The sequence below is a fragment of the Typopeltis vanoorti genome, chromosome 16 (genome assembly GCF_054136105.1).
Source record: "Typopeltis vanoorti isolate ZY-2024b chromosome 16, IOZ_Tvanoo_1.0, whole genome shotgun sequence".
NCBI lineage: Eukaryota > Metazoa > Arthropoda > Arachnida > Uropygi > Thelyphonidae > Typopeltis > Typopeltis vanoorti.
This window is the reverse complement of record NC_143564.1, coordinates 71,780,274-71,799,814: the sequence shown is the minus strand read 5'-3', so window position 1 is coordinate 71,799,814 and position 19,541 is coordinate 71,780,274. Positions and strand designations below refer to the sequence as shown.

At 34.3% G+C, this 19,541-nt stretch overlaps 1 protein-coding gene across 6 annotated transcripts in view; it reads left to right on the top strand.

Moving 5' to 3' along the window:
* The window catches only part of polybromo (protein), a 686,480-nt gene that overhangs the window by 621,808 nt on the left and 45,131 nt on the right, over nucleotides 1-19,541 (top strand). For 5 of the 6 annotated variants that reach the window (XM_090406695.1, XM_090406694.1, XM_090406696.1 and 2 more), the window contains one exon: nucleotides 2,515-2,556. The exons of the other annotated variant lie outside the window; for it this stretch is intronic. In XM_090406695.1, the coding sequence (XP_090262821.1) occupies nucleotides 2,515-2,556 (42 nt within the window). The remainder of the gene's footprint in view (nucleotides 1-2,514; nucleotides 2,557-19,541) is intronic. 6 annotated transcript variants of the gene reach the window in all.

Below are 19,541 nucleotides of genomic sequence, written 5' to 3'. Positions count from 1 at the left end.
TTCACTGAAAATTTCCATTTGGTGTGGCTTCACAGCAGATTTTATAATAGGGCCATTCTTTTTTGAGGCCATCACTCTGATAGGATCAGTAACTTGCTCCATTACTGCATGAAAATATTGCAATATACCGAACAGTTTCATCATTCTGCAACATCAGCAATGACAATGTCTGGACCAGACCATTTTATGCAAGATGGAGCACCTCTCCACATTGCACGGCTAGTACATCAGCTTCTACGACATCACTTCACAAAAGAAAGAATGATTAGTCGTTTCTTTCTCGTTGCATGACCACCTCACTTTCCTGATATTACTCCATGCAATCCTTGGTTGCAAGGTCACCTGAAGGCCATTGTCTATTGTGCAATGTCTCAAACTTGGCATCCTTAAAGGACAACATGTCACGGACGGACTGTGATGAATGTTCTGTTGAGAATGTTGTGTACAAGATTCAGTTTCTGGTCCATGAGAACGGTGGCCTCATTAAACCAGGTCCTCTTTTGCATGGGTGATTCAATATGCTCAAGTTGTGCAATAGGTTTATGTTAACATTTACGCTCCAGTAATTATAATACTGTAATTACTTTCATAAATTAAATTGATATTAAATGTTTTATTGCTGTGTTATCATGAGTTAAAAAGTAATCTTTCATTTCGGTTTAGTATTTGTTATTCATTTGTCTGTCCATATTAATGTTTTTTTACATTGTACAGTGCCATACTTCCCCTGTCAGCGACTTTACGAACTTTTTTTTTTTTACTCAGAATATTTCCCATGTTTGATTAGTCCCTCTACCAAATTTGGTGACATTCCAGTTCTTAGATATCGAGCTACATAAGGCTCTGAATAGAGGAAGCTTAATTATGGCCACCCTGTATATAGAAGTTAAATTTTGAAAGTTACAATTACAGCTAATGCTATTTTAATTGTTAACTTTTGATATAACTAAATAAGCAATCAGTTTTCTTAAGAGTTTTGTTAATTTTTAAATAATAAACTTATTAAATCTCAAAACTGAAATATATGCTGCCTTACAATTATATTTAAAATCATTCACTTAAAACCGTATTGTCATTTAAATTACTATCCACTACATTATGCAGTATTTTTTATTTAAATTTCTTTGTAAACTTCAGTAAGTTTAGCTTTCTGTTTTTGAAATTAGCATGCAAGTCATACTGGACAGTGGCATTGCTATCCAGTATTTTAAAAGATAATATGAGTTAAGAATTATCTGAATATTTGTACTTTTTTAGTTAAGTGCATCCACTCTGAGAACAAAGTGGTAAGCCCAGGCACTTAATTACAATTACAAACATTCAAGAAAAGATAGTAATAAGATGGAGTTATCTTGCCTTGGCCTTGATGGCTTTAGTATGGATTCCAATTCTACCATACATAGTGGGGATACGAAGGATTATTTTGGGGGATAAACAAATTAACAAATAGTGTTTGTTTGGAATATTTGAAGAGATGATAAAAGGAAAGCAAAATAGATGATCAAGAGGAGAAGAAGCAGTAAAAGTGGTAATTTGCATTTTTCTAGAGTGCTTCATCAGATTAGATAGAGTGAAGAAGAAGAAAGGGAGTTGTACCAACAATCTGATGAAACGCTACAATAAAAAAAAACTAAATAGTCCATGTTTGTGCCCTTTCTCTGCCACCATCCCTCCTATTCTGTATTTTCTTGTTTCTTCAAAGCTTCTAAGCAAATCCTGTTTCTTTGTTCTTCCCTTCATAGGAGTCCTTATTCACACTGTGATCTCCAGGTATACGGGTATTTTAAAAACATTACAGTACACCATTTTACCATTTATGCACAGAAAATATATGACTCTTACATTGATTTAACCTCAGTATCCTCCTGGGTCTAGTTCCCACTGAGGGGACCTCAATAAAGGCTGTACCTGCTCTGCGTAGTGATCCTTTCCATAATGCAGAGCAGTATACACATTCTAAAGGATTAAGTGTTTTCCATTATGGGATCCTAAGACAATTAATATGAAGTCAACAGCCTCTATATGCAACTAGCCCAGTCATGAAGATACTTTATGTGCAAATTTTGTTTTTTTATTCTTGGTTATAGGATTAAAACAAGTATATAATTTCTTGTCTGTTATAATTTACATGACCTCTAAGATTTGAATATCATCATTCAGCACCTCTAGCTATTAAAGCCAAGGTAAAGTATCTCGCCTCCTTATTATTCTCTTTTAATATTTGTAATCCAGTGTGAGCCATCAGAGCCAACTACTCTCAGTAACAGCTATGGTAACTAAAGTTTAAAAAAAATTACTTTTTTTTTTTTTAAGTAGTAAGATATTTGAAGAATGTGATATAAAATGCTTAAACTTGTACTATGAAACTGAAACCTCGGCATTTATTTGATAATATAAAATACTATGTATAAAATTCCCTACAATTCTTAGCTGAGTAAATGAAATTAATATTGATTTCTAATGGATTTATGCTTTTTTCTTTGTTGCTTCGACACACACCAACTTCTACAATAGACACTCTCCTTAAGAAAAACCAGAAAGGACAGTTACTGAAAGGTGACAAAGCTCTAAACTATTTTTATATTATATTAATCCATATAATTAAATATAGTAATCCATATAATTAAATACATCTTTATCTGTATAAATTTCTAGGGAAAAAAATATAAAAAAAGATCAACAGTTGTGAACTTGCTTCTTTGTACTCGTATTTATTTTCAATATTCTTTCATACTATCATTTGCTGTATTATGTGAATTTTTCTATGTTGTTATCAGTGTTCAGAGTCTAGCAGAACCTTCAATAAGCAGTACTGCTAAGAATATTTAAAACAGGTATTCATTTCACTTTGCTACTCCATGTGCAATAGATCTCATATTTAGGCATTGGGAGCAGAGCTTTACAGTGCTTTGAGAGATCTTACATAAAACATTTTTGAACAATGGAAATTCTTCTAGATGATGAAAGGTTATACAGTGTTCATATCAGACATTCAAGTTTGAGTTTAAAGATGCTTACATACCACAACACATCATTCCAACAGTGAAGTTCAGAAGAGGTAGTGTTTGTGGCATCAAGCTACTGCTTAGAACTGTCAAGTTTGAACTGAAGGTTGTTTGCTATAGTCAATACTGTGTTGTATATTAACATTTTGAAAAATGAATAGTTTTAATGAACATGTGCACTAGAAATCAAAAGAACTTTCATGGCTTACATGTGTAAGCCATGAAAGTTATTTTAATAATTTTGAAAAATGATCCAGAACACATATATGTTTTAATAATGACTCCATTCGTTGATGACTGGAAGGAGGTAACAGTTTCTTCCCAATCTGAAACACTTAAAAGAATTAACGTCAGACCAAACCTTGAGCCTGCACATTATTAATTTCCTTATCAATACAATACCTCAGTGGCCAACTCAATGCATGCATTCTTTAATAACCAACAGGCCATGGAATGAAATCCCACTGTAGTATGGGTATTTGTCTTTAGGTGATAAGTAATTTTCATTATCCAGTGTGAGACCACCATACTGTTTGATATGGCTTGATGAAAGTCATTATTATTATTATTTGACACCTCCCTCGATGAGTCCAAAGACTCATCGAGGGAGGACCTGCTCTACAACTCTGTCTCCGCCACTCAATCCACCAACTGACTGCAACTACACAAACGTCATCTACCACCACCACTACTATTTCCACAGACAATCACAAACATCCATGCCCATGGCGGGATTCGAACCCGCAGCCCTTATCCCAACCTTTAATCCATCCACTGTAATAATGATGTGCTAATAGGTTCCCTACCATCTTCAAGTGGGAGATAATCATTAAAAAAAATGCATCTTTCTTCATTGTTGCTAAATGTCTGGAAACATTTGAGTATATATGCATATTATTGTTTATTCATTTCAAGAAAAATAAGAAATTCTGAAGTGCTGCTGAAAAGTGTTAACTTGAGAATGCTTACTAGCATTCAAGTTAGCATTCTAATATAATCAGGAGAGTAGCTTAAAGTTGGTATTTAAGAAGCTTGTAATGATTATGATAGAAATTATGTGTGTGTAGTCAAGTGCAAAACTAGTCGAATGAAAAAAAAAAAAAAATTTTTTTTTTTTTTTTTTTAAATCTCATCCAGACACAAAATACGAGAAGACCTATAGCACATTAGTGCCGTATGTGTGGGCAAGATGAAGGAGGAATCTGTGGACATTTTGTTTAAACAGCTGAAAGTTGTATTCTTTGGGAAAGGCAGAGTGCAGGAGACTGTTCCAAAGAACAAAAGTAGATAGAATGAAAGAGGAGGCAATGAAGTTGATATGGTGAGTTTCAAAGGTATTTGTTAGCACTGGCTCTTGTGCTAATGATTTTGGAGAAAAGTGGAAGAATAATAGTAGCCAATTCAGCAGAGCACTGTCTGTGAAATTATTTTTGGAAGAGGCACAAGGCAGAAACTGAACATCTGTAAGAAGGGGATTGAAGTGGGTATATGAGAGAGGATTCATTAATTAGCTGGATTGTCCTCTTCTGGATAGAATTGAGCAGTCTTAGGAAGGATTTTGGTGCACCGTCCAAAAATATCGGGGCAATATTCTGATTGGATTTGGTCAGATTTGGTATTTTTAATATACCAAAATTTGTACTGCCATCAAAAAAAACTGTTCATAAGATTTTCGCTCAAACAGAAAAAGATGTTGATATGTTTTAACAAACAGAAACCATATTTCTGATTCCATATTTCATTTTAGTTGGGAATTTTAAATTTATTAAAATTTTTACTAAAGGACTGAAAGGGGAAGGGAGGTGGCAGACATGATGAGGAAGTTGGACATTTTATGTGTGCAGGAGACAAGGTGGAGGGGGAAAAGGCAAAGGAACTGGGAGACGAGTATAAATTGTTCTACTCTGAGGTGAATAAAGAGGGAAGAAATAGCATCAGAATTGTGGTGTGTGGCAGAATGAAGGGCAAAGCACTGGAAGCAGGTAGGAGGAACAACAGGATCATGCGTTTGAAACCGGGTGTTGGAGAAGAGCAAGTGGTCATCTTATGTGCATGCGCCCTCACAAGTAGGCTGTACAGCAGAGGAGAAAGATGAGGGGAGAGGGCGCGATGAACCAAGAAGGAGAGCGGATTGTGGACTTCGTGTTGGCAGTTCTGAACTTATTTTTCTGCAAGAGGGAAACATTTGATAACATTTAGAAGTGGTAACAACAGTTCACAGATAGACTCCATTTTGACTAGAAGAAAACATCTTAATTGTAATTGTAAGGTAATCCCAGCAGATCAAGTGGCACAGCAGCACTGGGCACGAACTTTAAAATAAGGTCGAAGATAAGAACCTTTAGAAGCCATGGGATGAAGACAGTTAAGTGGTTTTGCTTAAAAGTAGAGAGTGTGGGGAACCTTTTTGAGGAGGGGGTGTTAGAGAGGATTTCAATTTCAGATGGACTAGAAAGTGTACAAGATGGTTGGAGACATAATTGAAAAGTAATTCTGAGCTGTGCAATCGAGGTGCCTGGCAAAACATCTGGAAAGTTTAGAGAGCAGAAGGAGAGTTGGTGGTGTAATAATAATGTGCAAGAAGCAGTGAAGGCTAAGAAGGGGATGAATCAAGAGTAGAAGAGGCCAGAGAGAGAAAGCGAGAAGCCAAGAGAATTGTTGCACAGGTGAAGGCATTGGCATATCAAGATCTTTATGATCAATTAGAAAGAAAGGAAAGACAGAGAAAAATTTATCGACTGGCAAAATGTAGAAATAAGGCATCAAAGGACATCTTACATGTTAGGCAGATCAAACACTCCAAAGGAAGAGTATTAAGGAAGGATGTGGATATAAGAAAAACAGATGGAGAATATACTTTGAAGGGCTTTCAAATGAGGAAAATTGTGAGGCCTCATAGAGAAGATGGACAGCCTTATGAGGAGATGGTGTAGAACGTCAGTAGAGTGGAAGTGAAGGAGGCTGTAAAGAGGATGAAGAATCGAAAATCGGTAGGCCCTGACAGGATCCCAGTGGAGACATGGAAGGCACTGGGGGAAGAGGGTATTAACCTGCTGTGGGATCTGTTCATAAAAGTTTGCCAATGGAAAAAAATGCCTGAGGAGTGGGGGGGGAAGTACTTTTGTCCCTATTTACAAGGGTAATGGGGATGTACAAGACTGTAAGAGTTACAGATGAATAAAGCTGATGTCCCACACAATGAAAATCCTAGAAAGGGTTCTTGATGGAAGACTGAGGGAGGAGGTGAAGATTGCAAAGGATCAATTTGGTTTATGCCTGGTTGATTGATGACGGATGCTATCTTTGGGTTACGGCAGATGATGGAAAAGTTTCAAGAGAAACAACAAGAGCTACATCTGGTGTTTATTGATCTGAAGAAAGTGTATCATAGATTGCCAAGACAAGAAGTCTGGAGGTGTCTGAGGAAAAAGAAGGTACAGGAGAAATATGTAAGGTTGGTTCAGGAGATGTACAGAAATGTGAAGACAAGAATTCGGACCTGCCTGGGAGAGACAGAAAGTTTTCGAGTGACAGTTGGTTTGCATCAAGGATCAGCATTAAGTCCATTCCTGTTTAATATTGTGATGGAGGTGGTGACGGAAGAGATGAGAGGAGATGCGCCTTGGACAACGTTGCATGTGGATGACATTGTGCTGTGTGCAGAATCAAGAGAAGAAGTAGCAGATAAACTGGAAAGATGGAGGAAAGTACTGGAAGTGAGAGAGGAGCAGAGCAAAGTGGATGGTAGCCAAGAGACAGATCTGGAGCTGGAAGGAAATGTTATCAGGAAGGTTGGTGACTTTAGATAATTAGGTTCAACAGTGAAAGAGAATGGAGAAGCTGAGAAGGAAGTGGGATGCAAGATACAAGCTGGATGGAGGAACTGGAGAGAGATGGCTGGAGTGCTGTATAATAAGAGAGTTCTGGTCACTCTAAAGGGAAAAATCTATAGGACAGTGATGAGATCAGCTATGACGTATGTTATGGAAACTATGGCTCTGAGGAAAAATAACATCAAGAGGATGGGAGTAGTGGAGATGAGAATGCTTAGGTCGATGTGTGGTGTGATCAGAAAGGATCTTTGAGAAATGACTATGTAAGGGAAATAGTGAAAATTACGAACTTAGGAGAAAAGATACAGGAGGCAAGGTTGAGATGGTTTGGTCATATGACAAGGAGGAAGGACGAGCATGTGGGAAGAAAGGTTATGCAGACTGATGTGCAGGTGAGGAGGAAGCACAGGCATCCAAAGAAGAGATGGAGGGAGCTGGTGGAGGAGGAGGACCTGAGGAATGAAGAACTTGGATGTGATTACAGCCCAAGATAGGAGGATGTGGAGGAGACTCATTAGGAACAGCGATCCTACTTAAGTGGGATAAGCTAAAAGAAGAGGAATTAAAATTTTTACTAAATCTTTAATAAATTTAAAATTTGGTGATCTAATATGGCAAGTTAAATAGATATTGTGCTGGAAATGCAAAGTGACATCTCTCTCTCTCAGAAAAAAAAAAAAAATACATAAATGAAATTATTGATTGAATACATCAATTATATCAATTTCTATCATCATCATCTAATCTTTAGGGGTACCTGTGGCATAATTAATAATGCATGTATTTTTTTTTAACTTAACACGTATAAAACCAACAGTAATAACTTTAATGAATTAAAGTTATCATCATCGTCATCCTTTCAGAGATTTCGGCCCAATGGCCTGTTCCAGTCTCATTTCATCTTTTCCATGATCATCCCTGACTTATGTCCTCCAACTGGGTGCTCTTAGAGTATTTTTTGGGTAGTCTTGAACTGTCCATCAATTTCTAATAACAAATAAATATTCATCTTTCAAATAACTATCTCTAAATGTGAGGGATGGTATGGTCACTTAAATAGAATGGGAGAGGAAAGATTAGCAAAACAAGTGTTCTCTGCCAGGTTGGCAGGAAAACGACCCAGAGGAAGACCAAGATATAGGTGGATTGATACGGTACAAAGTGCCTTAGACGATAGAAATATAAGATCTGATAATGTTGGAGTCTTGACAAGTAACAGACTGATTTGGAGGAAAATTGTAGATAGGAAGTTAGTAATGATGTAATTTTTTCATGTAGTACTGTCATATCCTGTACACCCCTTGAGGGTACATGGCAGGAATTTGATGATGATGATGATGATGAAATGTGAGGGAATCAATGTGAAATAATTTTATAATTAACTGGCAGAAAGTTTCACAAGATTTTTCATAGTCTTGTAGATTTAAAGATAAAGTATTGTTTCTTGTCATTTAATATGGTAATCAGTGGTTTTTTTCATGGTCACTCAAACCTTATATTTCATCTCTTCAGAAACAGTAAAATCTGTTTACATCTCACTCTGTAGATCTAGTTTAAGCATAGTTATTGAGAACACACAAGCAAGAAATGTTCAGAAACTGGCATCCCTCTTTCCTTCAGCATGCAGAGTATATTCCTAATCTCTTTCGTATGTTTAATTATTGTGGTCAAACTGGTCATTATGCTAAAGTGAGAATCAAGATTAGATGACCATAGCATAACCCTAACAACTGTATTAAATGGCAAGAAATGACTTCTTCATTATTGCAGTTCTTTAAATTTTTGAGATTATTCAAGTAATCTTGTAATGACTTTCTACACCAGCCAGATCCAAACAAGAATGATTCTCATCAATTTCTCACACCGGGGGATACCTATCTGGAAAATGAATGTACGATTTATTATTGAAAAATTATATTTAATGTGTTAAATCAATTATGTGATTTCACCCTCTTGTGCACACATACACATTTACCAAGAGAGAAGTTTTTTTCTTTTAAGATTACACGGTGATCAGCGTTCATATTTATGAATTTAGGGACACAAAACACGTGTTGAAAAGATTATTTTACTGATTAATAATAATAAAATAATAACTTTACGTTTCGACCCCTGTATTGAGGTCATCTTCAGAAGGATACATTCAGAAGTATAAGAACAAGCTACATGCTGTTGCACTCTATACAAGTAAATTACATCTACATTGTTAACTAATATTTTTTCTTAGCCTACCCTCTAGTGAAAAAATAATAATAAAATAAAATAAATAAATAAATAAAATAAAAACTACAATAAACTCTGCTAAAGTCCTCACTTTAGCAGAGTTTATTGTAGTTTTCATTAAAAAAAAAAAAAAAACACTTCACTAGGTTCTTGTATTGAGATTTTTCTTTGTGGTTGTGGATGGGTCCTTCACATTCTTGGAATTGTTAGACCATCATTTTTATTCAGATTCGGATCATGTTTGAGCATTTCACATGCTTCCTCGAATTTCCGCTCGAACCAGGTTTTGGTGCGGTGTAGGGACTTGGTACCTTTCCAGTCAGTTCTGTGATATGTTTGGAGTGCGTGGTCAGAAAGGCCGGTTTTTCCAAAATGGAGGTATTTTATGTGACGTTTGTGTTCATCCTTTCTAATTGGAAGAGCAAGAGAGAAGTTGTTTTTGCATTTCCAGTATTTGTCTTTAATAAAGTTTTCATTTAAATCCTGTTCCTATTCATTTAAATTCATTAAAATAATATTATGGCAGCATGTAAGTTTAAAATATAATCATTGAAAGTAGGAAAGCTTTACATTATCCAGCAGTTTTAGAGAGAGAAATTTGGATTGAGTCTCTTTGTATGTCTACATTGATGAAGACTGGAGGATAAATGCCATTCCAAAGGATAGGGTTAAATAGAAGAAAAGAAGGTGGTTTTTTTAAAGTAAATTTTTTTTTCCTTAAAAAAATGGACTTTAAAAATAAATGTGCTTCAAATGGATTTTCACCTAAGTGCAAGAAAATGCTTAATTTATAATCAACCAAAAAGTAATGTTCTATTTAGAAATATTCTATTTTGGCTCATATCAGAATACAAAACACTTTCTCCCAAAGAGATGTTGTTTATTTTCAAATGGTTATGATGTGTTGATAGTCTATTTCACTGGACATTGAGTTTTCCTCAGTGATTGCAAGCAGCTCCAGTAACCTCTAAAATTTTAGGCTGATTCTTGCTTGTTTCTTTCATACTCTTACTTGATTTGACAGAGCTGATTCTTATCTGATGTTACTTTTTCTATTTGCTGATGAGGAGCCATAAGCTTTTAAATAATTCATCTGAGCAGTGCCTCATAGCCAGTGCAATGAATGCAAGAAACCTCTCTAAATAAGCATTTTCAGCAACATATTTCTTAGTAAAAACGTATCTATCCTTCACGTTCTTAAACTTGTAGAGCTCAAATGCAAAAGCTGTAGCGACTTGCAGAGTTCAAGACATGTGTTACCTCTTGGGGGGGGGGTTCTACATTAGGATAAAGATTGGAAGGATTTTATCACCAAGGCTTTGTTTGATTTCAAAACATAAGTACATAATTAGGAGAACTATGCCATTTTTGAATGTATAAAGGTATAAAAACTTGATCTACAGAATTCATCCAATCATAATTTCATCAGATACAAGAATTAATGTTTGCAAACAAAACCATTAGAAACTGTTCAAAACTAACCTTGGATTTTAATTTTTCAAAAGAAAATTTAGACACAGATGGGGTCCTTTATTTAACTTAATCAGCTTTATCTCACTATTAAAATATAGTAGTCTAATTGAAAAAAATAATTAAACATATATATTAGTCTAGGGATTGCTTAAGAATTATAGATTACTTGAAGGAGATATACATAGCCTTTAAAGAATACAGAAAACCAAGTAGGCCTTCTGGCGCTAATGTTTATCCTTGTCTTCTTGTGGTACACATACTCTATTAGTGGGTATCTAGGTAGGCAATGAATGAATGAGGCTGAACTGGCAGTTTGGGATTTTGCTGACCAAACTGTATTCGTGTATTGGCTTAGACTAAAACCAGAATGATGGTAGAACATGATGAAATTAATGCCAGCTGGGCATCACTTTGTTTTCATTGAGGAACCAGGGCAAATACTGTAAAGTCAGCTACCAAAACAAACTCAAATTCTGTGTACAGCAGCACTGAAGATAGTTGCCGTCATTACAAAAAGTATCAATGACTTGGAACTTGCAGATAATTAAAGAAGTCCCTTTTGACATAATTAGTGTCATTATGATGAATAAAGACTAAAACATAAGATTACATTCTTGTTATATTCAGGTAATAATGTTGAGGGAAAGGGTGTAACTATAGCATTCAGTGCTAAAAACACAAAGTAAACCTTGAATAGTAGGCCATTTCAAGTAATGTGGGGCAAATTTCAAATGGGAAATTGGACAATGAAACATATTTCTGTCTGTAGTCCAACAGAAGAGTACTAAGGAAGAAGTGGAAAAAAATTTTAAATCAGTAGAGAAGCACTCAACATAATAAAAAGGAAAAGCTAGTCCTTGTTGGAGATATAACCAGCAGAGCAGGAAATGAATATCAGATGTGTACAAATGTTTGGAAAAATTTTGGAGAAACGATCAAAACTGCTAATAATGAAATGGTAAATACTGCTGGATTTCTGTTCAGAACATAATGGACTAGTCATTACCAGTACCGTGTTCCAGCATAAAAATATGCATCAACTCATATGAAGAGAAGACAGAAAAAAAAAAATAGTGATTCAGACAAGAGTATACAGACAATTTTGAAAGAAGTGGAAAAGCATTTAGTTTTGAGCAGATTAAAAAATGAATATCATAATGAAAAGAAACAAAAAATATAAGTAGTTTTCAAATGAATCAAGTTAAGTGGCTTTCAGAGGTAATCTACAGGTGGTTTACAAGAATACAAGAGATTTTGAAAGAGGAAGTAAACAAGATTTAGTTTGGGGCAGAATAATACATGAATATCATAATGAAAAGGAAAAAGAAATGTTGAAAGTTTTCAAATGAATCAACTTGAGTAGCTTTCAGAGACTCAAAATATAAATAATATAGCAAGGGAAAAAAATGAAAGAATTTAAAAGCAAGAACTAAACAATGGAATTCAATGGAAAACATTGATTGATTTAGCCAGTGTGGCATATGTTGAAGTTGTTTACAAGGATAGAAAAATCAAAGGATATGTATTTAAGTTTTGTAGATCTGGAAAAGGCATGTGACAAAGTACTAAGAGAAAACCTGTTCAAAACAATACAGTTATGTGAGATAAACAGGACATTATTGCAAATTAGCAGTCATTTCTTTCTCTCTCAGCATTCATTGTGTAGAAATTATGGAGAAAAAACACGTTTAGACATCCTTACAACACACTTTACTTGCAATTAAGAAAAATAACACTCAGTGTTTCAAATATCAAAATCATCATCAGGAATACATATATATAAACTAAAACTTAAGCTACATCATAATATGCATAAGTGATGTAGCTTAAGTTTTAGTTTATATATATGTAGCCAGAAATATGTATCAGTGCTTGAGGTAGAAAGGGCTAACAGCTAGAGTGGATGGTATTCAATCAGAAATATTCAAATGTGTATATAAAAGATCTGCAAAAATTACATTGTGTAATTTAGATCTGCAAAATTATCTCCAATTATGTAGTGCTGCCATAAGATAACTGTTTACACTAGCCTGCCCTTTGGTGAGGGAAAGAAAGAGGGCAGAGTAAAATTTTAAAAATTAAGTATAATAAAATAAAAATGATAAAGCTAAAAGTTGAACTACATCAATTGCTACTCTACAGTCCTTGTTATCTTTAGGTTATGTCCACTTATCAAGTTTTCTTGTGTTGGCATTCTGTCATCTTGTTTTTCTGATGTTCTATATTTGAATGCTGTATGGGTTACAGATGGGTCTTCCAGAACTTTCCAATTGCTAATCCATCATTCTTGTTGAGATAAAAGTAAAACTTGATTTGTTTGCATTCAAAAATGTGTGAGCAGGGCTAATTTAAGGTTAGATGGTCACTTAAATAAACAGAATGGGAAAAGGGAGATTAGTAAAACAGGTGTTTGATGGCAAGAAAAAAGACCCAGAAGAAGACCAGGATCTAGGTGAAATAATTCAGTCAAAAGTGCTGTAGAAAAAAGAAATGTTAGATATGACAGCATCGGAGTGCTGAACAATAATAGACTAATTTGAAGGAAAATTGTTGATAGGAGATTAATAATAATGTAAACTTAATTATATAGTGCTGTCATAATAGCGTGAACACCCCTTGAGTGTTCAAGCTATTATGAACATATCAGGAAATTGATGATGATGATAATAAATTCTTCCTAGTTCATCTCTCAAAGCTACTCCAATTTGATTATTTTAAAATTTTTCTTATCCACTTTTCTTTTCAATATCATATTCAATTTCATCTTGCTCAAAACTAAATGATCACTTCCTGTTTCCATCATTATTAGCGTTGGTATTTTCTCCAAATTTTCCCAAAATATTTCTGGATGTCTTGTATTCATTTCTTACTCTGCTTCTTAGATCTCCAACAAAGACCAACTTTTCATGTTTTTATGTAAGTCAACTACCTTTCTCTAATGACTTGAAAAAATCCTCTTCTTTTAAAAACTTCTTCTTAGTAGAATCTTCTGGAACCATAGACACAGGCAAGTCTCATTGTCTAACCATTTTGATGCTTGCATACATCACTCTACTTATGCATTTATCTTTATGTTTATTTTTGAATCCTATTGCAACTCCTTTTTTCTCTGATCATTGTTGCCTGAATATAATATATTGTATTTGTTATTTAAAAGAATCTCACCTGGTTTTGTTTCAGTAACACCAGTTGTGTCGATATATTCATTGTCACTTCCTTGTTTCGCTAATTTTTCTGCCGCTTGCACTTCTTTTCTGTTGACACATCCTATGTTTGATGATTTCTATCTTGAATTCTGCTAATGTTGAATTGGAGGTTATTCCATTAGCTGACTTTTCACTGTTCGCCCAAATTCTCTAATGAAAACAGTGTGGACCTTGTTTAACTGGATAACACCTGTGATGGAATGACATTTCTTCTTTTGTTCCATCATTGTCCTATAGTTCAAGGCAGTACCATCGTTATTGTTAGTTTAAGCCAATACAGAATACAATTTTGTCAGCTGAATTCCAAATTGCCAGCATCCCCATTTGCTTGGTCTTCAGGTAGATGCTACTAACACAGTGTGCCACAGAAAGTTAGGACAGTAGGTCAGAAGCAGTGGGAAGTTATCTACATTTCTTAAAAGGCTCTTTGGAGATTTCCTTTCAGTTAACTAACATTTGACCCTCAAGGGGCCTATATAATTTCTTGGTAAATATAATTTATTGTACTGGTCTTATAGCATTAGTTGCTGCTATCATACTTCTAACCCTCCCAACCACCTTCCATTCCTTCTTGTTTCCTCCATTTGCAAACTTTCATTGAACAACAAGGTCACGTCCTTCACATATCCCTAAAAACATGTCAAAATGGCATCCCTTTCCACTATCATAGTGCCATCCTACAGCATTTAGTATTCTAAATACATCTGTTTTATTCATTTCCTCAAATTGTTTTCTCTAGAAATAAAGCCTGTTTTACCATAATTAAATACTATAAGTAGTCATTGAACAACTGTACTATGTTATCTGTGTCAACCATTTGAACATCATCCATCCATCCAGAAAAAGTCATTCTTTCATGAAGATTTCTCTATTTTTGGCCACATAATGAAATAACTCCTTGGGATTTTCTTGGACTATAGTGCTAATTTGTCCACATATGTAAATTTCTCTTTCCTTATAAATACTAGTCAACTTCCTGCTTTGAGCTTTCTGTTCCTCGGTTCCTACTCTCTACTTCTCCCTCCCCCTTCTCTCCCTCTCTGTCTCTCTCTCTCTCTCTTTCTTTTACCTTTTTCATAACCCTCATTTCTTCTTCAGTTTTCCTTAGTCATTTATTTCATTGCAAATATATTTATTTTTCTCACTCTAGGTATACAATTTGCCATTTTGCTGTTAATTATTTCTTGATTAGTTTTTCCATGTATCACTGGTCTCTTATTTTTTCTCATTCTTCTATCCTTAGTGTCAACTCAAGTTGGTTCTTAAGTCTATTATAATCACCTGACTTATAATTCCACATAAATTCCTTTCTCGTAAAGATAGTTGCCTGCTTACTCACCTCCCAAGTCAAGACATGTCATCACTCTTACTGACAAAAATAACATTTCAGTTACAATGAAATCCTCTGCTGTCACAGCCAAATCCAAAACTCTTGATCCTCATTTCTCCTCCACTACATGATGCTTAAGATAACTGTCCCTCAAAAATTCCAGAAATTGAGATCCTTTATTATCATGTGTTGTTTCCCTTGTCCTGTCTATATTACTAAAGTGGAAATATTCTATAAGGATCACCCACTTCACACTTGCTTATTGCCTAAAAAATTTCCTACTTATCATGCTCTGGGTCCTCCAGCCTTTATCAACACCGCACAAAAATTACTGTAATCTAGCCTCTCCTGAAAGGACACAGCTCATCTGCTGTCATGAGTAACAATATCAGTCCTCATATTTTCCTCCTCATCATCATCATCATCAAATTCCTGATATGTATGTACCCACTGAAGGTGTATGGAATATTATGATAATACTACATGAAAAAGTTACATCATTACTAACTTCCTATTCGCAATTTTCCACCAAATTAATCTGTTATCTATCAGGATACCAGTATTGTCAGATCTTATATTTCAGTCTTTTTGGGGTGCTTTTACTTTGGATCAATCTCAGTCTTTCTATCTCTGGGTCGTTTTCCTGCCACGCTGGAAAAATATACTTGTTTTACTAATCTTTTCTCTACCATCATGTTGAAGTGACCAAACTACCTGAGGTTAGCTTTGCTTACACACTCCTAAATACTCATAATGTCAAGTTCCTTTCTAATATCTTCATTTTTAATATGATTCTGCTATTAATGCTATCCTTTCACTTCTCTAATCTTTCTCAGAACTCTCATATCTGTGGTCTTCGGTCTTTAATCTAGCATTATATTTCTAACCCAGCTCTCAGATTTATAAGTTAAAAGTGACTTGAACACTGTCTTATATACAGCTAGTTTAGTGTTTTGACTAAATTCACTCTTATTCCATATAAAATTATTCATTTGACTTCCTACCATGCCAGCTTTACTAATTCTGTTTTGTCTGTTTCCATATTTAATTTGTGATCTTTATTAAAAATTGTGGCCTTTTTCAGATCTACAAAACTTTATATTATCATGATTTCTTAACTATCTGTCTTAAAGGGAAAAAATGTGATTCTCACAACCCCTGTTGAACCCAGTTTGTTCTTCTCTAAGTTTTTCCTTGACAATTTTTTATAATTTCTCAAGTATGCGTGCATAAATCTTACTACTTGGTAGGGAAATTCCTCTGTAATTCTCACAATCAATTTTGTTTCCTTTTTTTATAGGTCATCCGCAATTCGGACCCTCTGACCTGGCCTGTTCAAATATCAAGGTTTTAATAGTGAAACCTTGAATATTTGAATATTTCTAGTTGAATATTATCTACTTCAGCTTTTTTCCACATTTCACAATTTGAAGACTTTTCCTCCTCCAGTATTGATAAGTTCTCTTGACTGCATTCCTCTTGAATTTTTTCTACCACCTTGCTCTCACTGTTTGTTTCATTTAGCACTCTTTCTGGAGAGATTGGTTAGGAATAGAATACAGTGTTGATGGACATAGCATTCTTTATAATGGTCAGCATGGATATATAATGTATTAGCAAGTAAATTGCTAATACAGGACCTTAACTGGCATTTGTATATAGAGAAATTAATGTATTACCAGTATTCTTATGAACCTCGTATTCATTATTGCACTTCCCTGCTTGATGTATGATATAACCTCCCATCACCAGCTGCAGTCTTCTACTCAAGGCTATCCCTGCTTTCCCTAAGGATATAAATTGTATACCACTTTATATCACTAGTCTATCCCTAGTGCTACTCAAGTTTTCTTGCCTCAAAGCCCTCACTTGCCCAGAGAACAGCAACTACTCCAATGCCTGCATGCTTTCCTGTTCAGATGCAATCCATTTTTTTTTTTTTTTGCATAGACATATCTTCTCTCATCACATGCATCCAAACATTTGTATATTCTGCTCTCTGCCCACACCTCTCAGCTCTGCAATGAGAGAAACTTAAATGAAAATAAATTGATCAGATATTCATAATATGACAACCTAAATAAGAAGAAGAAAAAGAAGATGCTTCATGCAATGCTCTGACATTAAGGTTGAGTACAATATAAATAGTTTTAAGTTTGAGAGTATTCACTTGATTGAATATGCACAATATTTCTTTTTATTTAAATATTATCTAAACATTTTAACATTTACAAACAAAAACAGGCAATAAATGATGACTCTAAATATACAGTATTTTGCATTATCCTCTAATAAAAAATGAACTAGTTCTTAGAGGTAACTAGGTTAGTTAGTGCTTGTAAATTTACAAGATTAGTGCAATCCCACAGTACGTTGCATACTTCAACAAATCCGAGTTTGTGTTGTTTTTTTTTATGCTATTTTATATGAATTACTTTAAGTTTTATTTAATATTAATTTATTTATTTTTCTGAAGTAGGTGCTACTTTATCTACTGATAGTTTTGCTATGCTACCAGACCCTTGCATTCCTGCTTCATCCTCTTTTTGCTCCTTTCATCATGGCATTCCTTTGTATCCTTTCTTTCCTGGCCTTTCTCACCATCCTTCCATCCTCACTTCTGTGCTTTCCCTTCCTCCTTCCTTCCCTGCTGTGTCTTCAAGTATACAAGGTAAACATATGTTAGTAAATAATTTTTAAATTTATTTCCTATCTAATATTTATACTATGTTATTAAATTATATAGGTTTTAAATTTGATAGATAATATTGGATAGGAGAGAAATTGAATATTTCTCTCTTATCTAATATCTGTATTTATTTAGCTGAAAGACTTTTCAAATTAGTTGTTAATGATTGATGTCTGTATTTAGCACATAAGAGGTTTCATCAAAGGGAATAGCGATTGGCTTTATTTCTTATAAAACCACTCACACATTACTGCTTTCTTCAGATATGCTGCATTCAGTGATATGTCTGAACAGATTAATTCTTTTCACTTCTATTGTTCATGTTCAGTATATAATCAAAATAAGAAACAATATATATACGTTATATTTACAGTCAAATCATCAGTTTTGGTGCTGATATGTAGTATAAAATCCAACAGATCAGGAGCATATTATATTATATTATCTTTATTTATATCCTTAAGCTGTTTCCCAAAAAAATAGCATGTCAGTAATACCAGTGGGATGTCAATGACATGCAATTGATTCACTACTAAATTAGAAGAGACTGTTAACTACATTTGACAAAATTGGTATTAAATGACAGTTTCAAATGCAAACAGAATGTGCAAACACATGTTTGCACATTCTGTTTGCATTTTTTGCACATTACACTGAACACTTTTGTAAACATTGTAATTGTTTGGAGCTCCAGACAATTGAATGGACAGTTCAATTGTCTGGATTCAGTATATTTATTCCAATTATTGTATTCAAGAAAATGCTCTCTGTAGGTCTCAGCACATCATGCTTTGCATAGTAATGTAATGCAATGGAGTAGTCTAAAACAGCACTTCCCAAACTGTGGGCCATGGCCCCCTTGGGAGCTGTAGGTTTTGTTGAGGGGGGCCGTGATATAATGAAAACAAATTTAAAATGTTTTAAGATTAAGTAGATTTTTTTTATTTTAAAAGAAACATATTTAACTTTTATTATTATTATTTTTTTTTTTGTTATTTTTGATATTTTAATGGGAAAATTCACACATTGGTATTGGTTCACAAACTTTGCTTCCTGCGTATTTCGGCGCTTAATGAATATTGCTTATTCATATGTTTCATTTCAAAGCAGTGGTTAATTGTATTTACTTCGAATGCTCTCCAGGGAAGCTCCAAATCTTCCTGTCCCTTTCATCACGCTTTCGTAATCAGGGACTGTTGATATTGACTTTATATACGTATCAAAACTCGTTTTATATTATCACTGTCATCCAAGCTAGTTTTCTGTTACCAATAAAAGTTTCGCATATACTTCACACATGAAAAAAATCTTAAACAAGTTCATGTGGAGAGATAGTAACTCGCTGGCAATGGTAAACAACACCCCTCCCTAACAGCCACTATACTGCAGAGGCAATAAAAACAAGTACTTTTATTATGCCAGTGAATAAGGTATGAGGAGTCTGTGTAATATATTTCTCAACGAATAGTGCAATTAGAGACAACTGGAATAAAAACACACTAATTAATGAATCACATGTCCCCTCATACAGAAACTATGCTGTATAGACTGAAACAAAACCATATGTTGCATGGGCACACAGTATCTAACTAAAAACTATTGTTATTAATTAGATGTGTGTGAGTTCGATTTCCCAAGGCAGCAATAAAATTCAACCGAACGTGTTAAAACTAAGTAATATATATTTTTTTTTTTTCAAAATTCATTTTTACTCATTTGGAATATTATAAAAAAAGGGTTTAATGACTATTACTGAGAGAAAAGATGACAAGATATATTTAA